Source organism: Cricetulus griseus, assembly GCF_003668045.3.
Source record: "Cricetulus griseus strain 17A/GY chromosome 1 unlocalized genomic scaffold, alternate assembly CriGri-PICRH-1.0 chr1_1, whole genome shotgun sequence".
In the NCBI taxonomy this organism is placed as follows: Eukaryota; Metazoa; Chordata; class Mammalia; order Rodentia; family Cricetidae; genus Cricetulus; species Cricetulus griseus.
This window is the reverse complement of record NW_023276807.1, coordinates 207,684,513-207,694,392: the sequence shown is the minus strand read 5'-3', so window position 1 is coordinate 207,694,392 and position 9,880 is coordinate 207,684,513. Positions and strand designations below refer to the sequence as shown.

The 9,880-nt window shown below is 39.6% G+C and overlaps 1 protein-coding gene and 1 pseudogene across 1 annotated transcript; both read right to left on the bottom strand.

Moving 5' to 3' along the window:
* Positions 1-1,807: 1,807 nt before the first annotated feature.
* Positions 1,808-3,590, bottom strand: LOC100771994 (annotated as a pseudogene).
* A 3,628-nt stretch (positions 3,591-7,218) lies between these two features.
* Positions 7,219-8,145, bottom strand: LOC100754904 (olfactory receptor 7E24). Its single transcript, XM_027386506.2, has one exon. The coding sequence runs from the start codon at positions 8,143-8,145 to the stop codon at positions 7,219-7,221; it is 927 nt and encodes a 308-aa protein (XP_027242307.2).
* Positions 8,146-9,880: the final 1,735 nt, after the last annotated feature.

Sequence of the window (9,880 nt, the reverse complement as noted above, 5' to 3'; positions counted from 1 at the left end):
GGGAACCAGTCTACCTAAATATCCATCAATCCCACTCTTAGGCATATACCCAAAAGATGAACATTCATACAAGGACATTTGTTCAACTATGTTCATAGCAGCATTATTTGTAATAGGCAGAACCTGGAAGCAACCTAGACGTTCCTCAACCAAAGAATGGATACAGAAAATGTGGTACATTTACACAATTGAGTACTACTCAGCAGGGGAAAAAAAAAAAACAGAATCTTGAAATTTGCAGGAAAATGGATAGAACTAGAAGAAACTTTCTAAGTGAGGTAACCCAGTCACAGAAAGAAAAACATGGTATGTACTCACTCATATATGGATTTTAGACATAGAGCAAAGGATTACCAGCCTACAATCCACACTGCCTGAGAAGCTAGGAAACAAGGACTCTAAGAGAGACATACATGGTCCCCCTGGAGAATGGAAAAGGGACAAGATGTCCTGAGCAAATTGGAAGCATGGCGGGAAGAGACAGGGAGCTAGGAGAAGGAGAAGGGGAGAAGAGGAGAGATGAGGAGGACATGAGGGAGCAGGAATGTTGAGTTGGGGGAAGAATATAGGAGAACAAGATAAGAGATACCGTAATAGAGGGAGCCATTATAGGTTTAAAGAGAAATCAGGCACTAGGGAAATGTCTGGAGATCTACAAGGATGGCACCAACTAACATTATAAGCAACAGAGGAGAGGCCACCTTATATGCCCTCCCTGATAATGAAATTGAGGACTAACTTATATGTCATCCTACAGCCTTCATCCAGCAGATGATGGAAACAGAAGCAGACACCCACATCTAAAAACTGAACTGAACTGGAATCCAGTTGCAGAGAAGGAGAAGTGATAAGCAAAGTTCTCAAGACCAGGCTGTGGAAACCCACAGAAACAACTGACCTGAACAAGGGGGAGCTCTTGGTCCCCAGACTGATAGCTGGGAAACCAGCATGGAGTTCTTGGGATCCAGACCCCAAGAATGTGGGTGTCAGTGAGGAGGCCTCAGCAATCTATGGGGCCTCTTGTACTAGATCAATACTTATCCCTAGCATATGAATGGACTTTGGGAGCCATTCCACATAGAGGGATAGTCCCTGAGCTTAGATACACAGGGGTTGGCCTAGGCCCTATCCCAAAGGATATGACAGACTCTGAAGACCCCCTATGGAAGGCATCACCCTCCCTGGGGAGCAGAAAGGGTATGGGATAGGTAGGGTGTTAGTTGGGGGGGGCATGGAAGGAGGGGAGGGAGAGGGAACTGGGATTGACATGTAAAACAATCCTGTTTCTAATTTTTAAAAAATGGAGAAAATGTTTACTACTATAATTTTTCACATAAACATTCAGACTTGAACTCCAGGGCTAAATATTACATGGTTATTTTGTTTTTAACCTGTCAAATAGCTAAAAATGGACAGTTTAAAAACTCCAACAAAGAAAAGGTTGAAGCAGTGAGACTCTTACTGTTAGTACTTAACAAAATCAAACAGTTAATGAACCCTTGCATTCATTCGGTCTTCTGTGCCTTAGCTAGGGTGCATAATTACAAAAGACAAGAGGTACTTGTCAAAGCTTCTGGACAGAAAGTGCTTAATGACGTTTTAGTTCTCAAGTGTTTGGTGTAGAGTATAAGGGCAGATGCGCTGATGAAAACCATTACAAGAAGAGTCAATTTTGTGTTAAAGTGTTCAAAGATGTCACCATAAGCAGGAAAAAAAAGCTTTAATAACGTTTTCTTTGACTTATTAGACAATTCCAGAGTCTATATCATTAGTGTTGTCATTTTAGCAGAACATCTCCATACGGTGGTTATTGCTCGTTTCTGTTTCTCTCCCTTTGCATGGCTTCCTCCTCCTCTTGACTCTTTTCATAATGTACAAAGTCATCAAAGATTGAGGTGGTATGCTTGTAAGTAGCAATTATTTTAAGCACTTGTTTTGCTTTTTCTAGGGGTACTTCTTGAGTGTCCCTTGAGTTGGTTACTGGTTTGTTGTCACTATTTTCTAAGTGAATATGTCGTAATTGTTTATTGGGAACATCTTTGACAAAGATCCATTTAACTTCAAATTTGCCCTTCCAGACACCAGCATATGCATTATATATAGTCCACAACAGACTTCATTCCAGCCACTGCCATTCACACTGAAGAGTAAATAGAGTGGGCCTTTCCCACTCAGGAAACAGTAAGCTGCATCCAAATGCTTGTTACCATGCTCACGGTACTACACCAGATGGAGTACTTGATAGAAAGATATATATCATCCTCAGAACAGCTCTTTATTATAAGCACGCGTCTATTCTTCAGTTTCCAATCAAATTCTCTGGGATTATAGTTGTTTATGGCCTTTATTTTTTCCAGCATGGGATGCACCTCTACTCTAGAAGGTGAAGCACTAACATGTACAACACTTAAACCAAAGTTTTCAATGCCTGCTCCATTGTTCTGGTTGAAGCCAGTTTCTCTATTCTGAGGAGCTACCCAGCAATTCTGTAGCTGTGGCTGTTAAGACTGCATTTGGTGAGGCTGGGCCTGTGGCTGAGGTCCTTCTTGCTGCTGTGGTTATGGTGGCTAAGGCTGCTGTTAAGGCAGTTGGCTTTGCACCAATGGTAGTGGTTGAATTAATGGCTGAGGCTGCTGAATTATAGTTTGAGGAGGCAGAACTGGTTGGGTTGGCAGAGCCTTTACCACTGACCCCTTTTCATCCCAAGTTCAAATATTTATCTTGTGTTTTATAGGAGGTGGTGGCACAACAGAAGCCCCAATTCCCACATTGCCTTTGGGTTTAAGTTTCGGTTGAGTTTTGGCAGGCTTTCTGGCAATAGCAGCCCAAGAAGTTGGTTTAGGTGCTGCACTGCTAACAGGGGACACATTATTGATTGTAATGTTAGTCATACCACTGCTGCTCAAGGCTCTACCTACAGTTTTTGTCACTGCAGCCGTCAGGTAACCACCAATTTTCAGTCCAATCATGCCTTGCTCAATACTGCTAATGCCAGGCACCTTAGTCAAAGTATCATTTCCAAATCCAGTCTGTCCATCAGCAATAACTCTCCCAAGAGAGCTAGGTGAATAGCCATAACTGCTACTATAAGCAGAATTTGGTGTTGATTGTTCCTGAGATCTACTTTTCCCCCATGTAAAGAAATCAGCATTACCAGGGAAAAAAGTTAAATCCATGTTGACCAAGAAATGGAGGGGTATTTCCTAATGCCCCTGGTTGACTAAAAACTACATCTGGTATATAACGATTTTCTCCATTACTCATTTGTCCATAGGTTGTCAGATATGGCATACGCTGGTCTCCAACTGTGGACCATGCTGCTTCCCCAAGAGAATACGGAAATCCAATGGATGGAGCATACTAACTAGGTGGATAGCTGTTATTTATGCTCACTCCTCTCTAGTCAATACAAGCAGCAACCTCAGAGCCCCATCCGCACATAAAGATACCTCTGATTTGTCTGGCTACTTAATTAAGTATGGCTCAAAGTCATCATCATTTACAGCATCTTTTTGATGAATCGAACCATTTTACACTGAAACTTTATTTCCTTGCCCTTTCGGACTCTGGTCCACACTAGTGGCTGACATTCTTCACAAGTCCAGAGGAGGAGCCACCGCCTCAGCCTGGGTCTCTCAGCCAGCTCTCATAGCCATAGGCTGCTGCTGGCCCTCCTGAAGCTCCACTCTGGCCACTGCCACCACTCTATACACCTTTGGCTGCTCTAGCTGCTGCTCCAGTCACAGCTGACTGGGACTCCGGAAAGTGGGCTCCTACTCGGGAGTTCCAGGAAGTTACGGAACGGGCCTGAGCTCGCCGCCTGCACGCTGCTTGTCCAGGCTTGCCCTCCGCTCCTCAGGACCACAATGGCGGACCTAGATCCTAAATTTTTCATTTCATGTCTTAACCTCAGTTAGGTTTTCTTTATCGATACTATTTGCATTTTCATGTCTTGAACTGTTTTCTTCATTATTTCACTGGGTTTTTTTCTGTTCCATGAATAAATTAATTTGTATCCTCTTTAGGCACCTCAAATGTATATAAGTGCTATTTGGAGTCCTTGCCCTGTGCTCCAGCTATATTGCATTACTCAGGTCCTGTTATATTGCTTTGCTATGTATTAGAGAGTACACATCGTTCTGGCTATTGGTGATTATATGTTTATACTGGTGTATAGGTCTTGGCTTGGGATGATTGTCACTTTAAATGCTGATGTCTGGTCTTGTCTTAGTTGGGTGAGTGTTTTTGGAGGCAGGAATAATGATTCTATTCAAGATAGACAAACCTCTAGCCAAACTAACCAAAAGGCAGAGAGAGACCATGCTAATTAACAAAATCAGAAATGAAAAGGGGGATATAACAACGGACACTGTCTTCAGGTCATACTTTGAAAACCTGTACTCCACAAAATTGGAAAATCTAAAGGAAATGGACAGCTCTCTGGATAAATATCACTTACCAAAATTAAATCAAGATCAGATAAACAGTTTAAATTGACCTATAACCCCTAATGAAATAGAAGCAGTCATCAAAAGCCTCCCAACCAAAAAAAGCCCAGGGCCAGATGACTTCACTTCAGACTTCTACCAGAAATTCAAACAAGAGCTATTTCCAGTACTCCTCAAACTCCAGTATTCCGCACAATAGAAACAGATGGGATATTGCCAAACTCTTTCTACAAGGCTACAATCACATTGATACCCAAGCCACAAAGATATGACTAAGAAAGAGAACTACAGACCAATATCCCTCATGAATATCGATGCTAAAATACTCAATAAAATATTGGTGAACTGAATCCAAGAACATACCAGAAAAATCATCCACCATGATCAAGTAGGCTTCATCCCAGGGATGCAAGGATGGTTCAACATACGAAAATCCATCAATGTAATCCACCATATAAACAAACTGAAAAAGAAAAACCACATGATCATCTCACTAGACGATGAAAAAGCCTTTGACAAAATCCAACATCCCTTCATGATAAAGATCTTGGAGAGAACAGGAATAACAGGAACATATCTAAACATGATAAACACAATATACACCAAACCAATAGCCAACAACAAACTAAATGGAGAGAAACTCAAAGCGTTTCCTCTAAAATCAGGAACAAGACAAGGCTGTCCACTCTCTCCATATCTCTTCAATATTGTACTTGAAGTTTTGCCTAGAGCAGTAAGACAAGAAAGGGGGATCAAAGGGATACAAATTGGAAAGGAAGAAGTCAAACTTTCACTATTTGCAGACGACATGATAGTCTACATTAGTGACCTGAAAAACTGTACCAGGGAAATCCTACCAGGGAAATTTATTAAAACTTACATAGTAAATGGAACCATTAAACACAAATCTACCATTATGGAATGATGTATCTTCTAGAAACATAAAATATAGAATTTAAAAAAAAATAGAATTGGTAAATTTAATGTTTGTAAGCACAACTCCATCAGTTCCCCTTCAAATGAGTCACATGGAATCAATCTTATATTCTTTTCCCTTTGTTCCACATTCTACAGTGACTTGTTTCAGTTTCATGGACACTGTAAACACAGCAATCATTAAAACTGGGGAGGACTTCAAAAACTGAAAAGGACAAGAGCATTCTGAACTCCAGCCATCTCATGCTTCATTAGTGGATTTTAATTCTTACCAATCTTTATGCAATAGCATTAATTCTCTCACTTCAAATAATAGACTCGTTATTTTGACATCTCACATCATGACTTAATTTGCAAAAAAAAATAATAATAATTAAGATTCATAAGTATATCGTAAGTAAACCCATTAGCAGGTACCCCCCATGTTATCTGGAGATGATGAGTGCCACCCTTCTGTGTCTATTGTTAAATTTTAACTGATTTTGTTTAAATATTTTTAAAATGAGATTATTATGTAAATTCAGCAGTACTCACCTCCCTACTTCACATGTACCTACCCTTGCTCTCTTTCAAATTCACTGCCTTTTTCTCTAACTGCTATCAAAATTCCTTTCTTAACTGGATTCCCAGAATGAAGCCTGGTGGTTGGTTGTGAATCTCTGCATCTGTTTCCCTCAATTATGGGATGAGGGCTCTATGATGATTTGGGGGTATTCACCAATCTGGTTACAGGGAAGGCCAGTTCAGGCCCCCTCACCACTACTGCTGGCAGTCTTCGCTAGGGTCATCCTTGTGGGTTTTGGGCTATTTCCCTGGCACCAGGATTCTCCCCAACTCCATAGTGGCTTTCTCTATCAAGGCATCCCTTTCAGGAATACATGAGCAAGGGAGGTCAAGATCATGATGGAGAAATCTGCAGAGACAGCTGAACTAATCTCATGGAAATTCATGAACTCTGGAGAGACAGCTGTGGACCCTCAAACTAGGCCCTTGTGTGGGGGATGGTTGTGTAGCTTGGTCCATCTGAGGACCCCTGGAAATGGGTAAGGATCAATCCCTAGTTCGTGAATAGCTTGTTGGAGCCCATTCCCTCTGAGGGTATATCATGGTCAGCCTTAACACAGTGGGGAGGGGTTGGGTCTGCTCCAACTTCCTGTTCCAAACGTTGATGGCTCTGCATGGGAGCCCTTATGTGTTGGGAATGGATCTGGGGTGGGCTTGAGGAAAGGAAAGGGGGGGATGAGAGGTGGGAGTAAGAACTTTGGTTGGAATATAAAATAAAATTTTAAAAAATAATTTAAAAATTATTTAATCTGAAGAAATTATACCACAAAAGAAAGCAATATTACAATTTATCAAATGAATAAACAACTGTTTATGGACTTTAAAAATTCTTCTTTGTCTAAGGATGAGGCCTATTGAACTTTCCTCTTCCACTCTGGCATTTCTAATCATGTCTTCCTTGTGCAGGTCCTGTTCAGGCAGCCAGGTTGACAAGTCTGGGTCTCTGTCATTTCTAAAATATAGTTTCAGGAGAACGGCCCCTTGAAATTGCCTCCTTTGATAGCTTTAAGGTGTTGACTACATTCATATTGTAAGGGGTTGTTCAGCAATGCGCACCATTCATCACTAGAAAAGTTTCATATTTGCAACTTCAAATTTTTGTACATTTCTAAAATTACTCATAACCATATGAGCAGCCCCAATAACCACCACTTCATCATGCAATATTGTGAAGTATCAGTTAGTGACAATGTGTTGAGACATTTTCTGGGATTTACATGTACATTTAATATACAGATATAAAATGTGAAGTTGTAAAGAATGCCAATGATTAGAATGTTCTGCTCAGAATCTTCCTTAAGGCAGTTTTAATGTCCTTGTTCCTCAGGCTGTAGATGAAGGGATTCAGCATAGGTGTGACCACAGTGTACATCACTGAGGCCACTGCATTAGTTTTTGGGGAAAGTGACAGGGAGGAGCTGAAGTAAACTCCTAGTGCTGTTCCATAAAACAGGCAAACAATGGACAAATGAGACCCACAGGTGGAGAAGGCTTTATGTTTCCCACTTGATGATGATGATCTCATGATGGAGGAAACTATTTTATAGTAAGAGAAAATGATTCCTGAAATAGGAAGTATTCCAAAGACAGTGCCTACACAGTATCTGACTATGTTACTGATGACAGTATCAAAACAGGCAAGTTTAAGGACTTCAGAAGAGCCACAGAAGAAGTTAGAAATTTCAACATAATCCTCACAGTTGGAAAAATTTAACACTGCCACATACAGCAACAGTAATTCCAGAAGACTAAGGAGAAAACACGCTAGAAGTAAGACACCACAGCGACTGGGATTCATAATGACCTGGTAATGCAGAGGGTGACAGATGGCCACAAACCTGTCATATGCCATCACAACCAGAAGCATGTCATCCATACATGCAAAAATTACAAATAGTGACATCTGTGTCAGGCAGCCCACATAGGAGATGGCTGGGCAGTGAGTTTGGATGTCCACAATCACCCTGGGAACAGTGGTGGAGATGAAACCAATATCAACCATGGACAGGTTGGAGAGGAAGAAGTACATGGGTGTGTGGAGATGGGAGTCAGAGCTTACTGTCAGGATGATGAGCAGGTTTCCAAACAGGGCCAAGATGTACATGCACAAGAATAGACCAGAGAGAACAGGCTGTAGGTCTGGATCCTCTGAGAGTTGTATGAAGTGGAATACTGGTACAGATGTTGTGTTTTGCATATTTTTATTTCTTGAACATCTTTTGGAGGAAATCAAGAATATTGTTAACAATGATAACTGAATGTATATTTAGAATTTGAGGTCAAGTAAGTACAAACATATATTATTTTCTCAAGGTTATTGTTACATCATTAATAATTACTCCATGGTTTGTTATCTCATGTGTTACCTCTTATGAGATCCATGTTTAATACAGTAATCTAGAAGATGATGCCAGAGTTCCTGTAAACAGCCCTGTAGTCATAGTAAAATAAAGCAAATACCTTTAAGGCAAAATAAGTATTTTGTAGAAGCTTCACATTACGTAAACTGCTAACCAAATAAAATGAAAATGTGAAGCATTTAAATATACTTTTTCTTATTACAGTAACATAGGTCAAATTTATTTTTCTTGCAATATATCTGACAGTGTGAAGTCCTAGTCTCTAAATAACAATTTATGACTCCTACCCAGAAAAAAATTTTCATGCTCCAGCATTTTCTATAGTTTTCTTTCTTCTTTGACTTAAAAAATATTCCCATTTGAGAGGGATTTAATTCTGTCTTAATATCTTATTTAAAATTTTAAAACCATTTGTATATGTATCCCTTATTTATCTTAGTATATTTCAAATTTTGTAAATATGTCTTACTTAAATCCACGTTCTTACAGAACATTTCTGTTCACAGCTGCCGAGTTGTCCAGTGATGTGAAAAATAATGAAATGTCAATAAATACAGTTGAAATTTTATGCTGCAAAGCTAATTTGGGGAGACCAATTCCACATAATATCAGTAAAATATCTGGTACAAAAACATGATTTTCTTATGTCTATGCAATGCCATTGATTTTCTGAAGTAGAGACAGCTTCACCCAAGGAGCTAGCTTCGGTCCCCTCTTCCTCAGACTGTAAAGTGATTTACATGAGAGAGAGACAGGCCTGGTCCATAGATGTCCATGTTCTTACTTTAGCTACAAAGGAAATTTCAGATTCACTTTTAAGTCAGACCACTATGAAATGCTTAAAATATAGAAGATTTAAAATACAGAAAGTATTAGTGATGCAAAAACATGGGCCAATGGAGATTATTTTTTTTTAAGTCAAAGAAAAAGCCAATTCCCTATGGCAGGATACTATTGCAGCCCAGATACAGGAAAGAGTGCCTAGGCCCTCCCCCAAATGATGTAACTGACTTTGATGGGGCCCTGAGGAGGGCCACACTATTATTGGGGAGTGGGTGGGGGTGTGTTGGGGGTTGTAAGGGGCATGGGAGGATGGAAGGGCGAGGGAATTGGAAGACTGATATGTAAAATAAGATTGTTTCTAAAATAAAAAAAATTATACAGTGGAAAAAAATCTTGGACTTCATAAGCCAATTTAATTAGAATATAAACATGGAAAATGCTACATTATACTTAATTCATCCTGTGGTAGAAAACAATACCTTACTTACAATACTTTCTGTCATATGTATTCAATTAATACCATCTAAGTAATAATACTTTTAACAGAAACTCACCATGACTAAATCATAAGCATTTTTTGTTATGTGTATCTGACAGGATACTTTACAGAAACTTGAATTGTGATAAATGAGCTTTGAATTCTTAGTAGTACTTCATGGTTTTATTGTCTACTTCATCTATCTCAATGACTGATAGGAATTCAAGGTCAAATTTTTTCAATGATATTTCTATATAAATACCTACAGAAGTACATATAAAGGACCATTTTAAATTAATCTAATGCATACT

Excerpts from the sequence above, each read along its gene's own strand:
- LOC100754904 (XM_027386506.2), bottom strand. The coding sequence starts at position 8,145 with ATGCAAAACACAACATCTGTACCAGTATTCCACTTCATACAACTCTCA.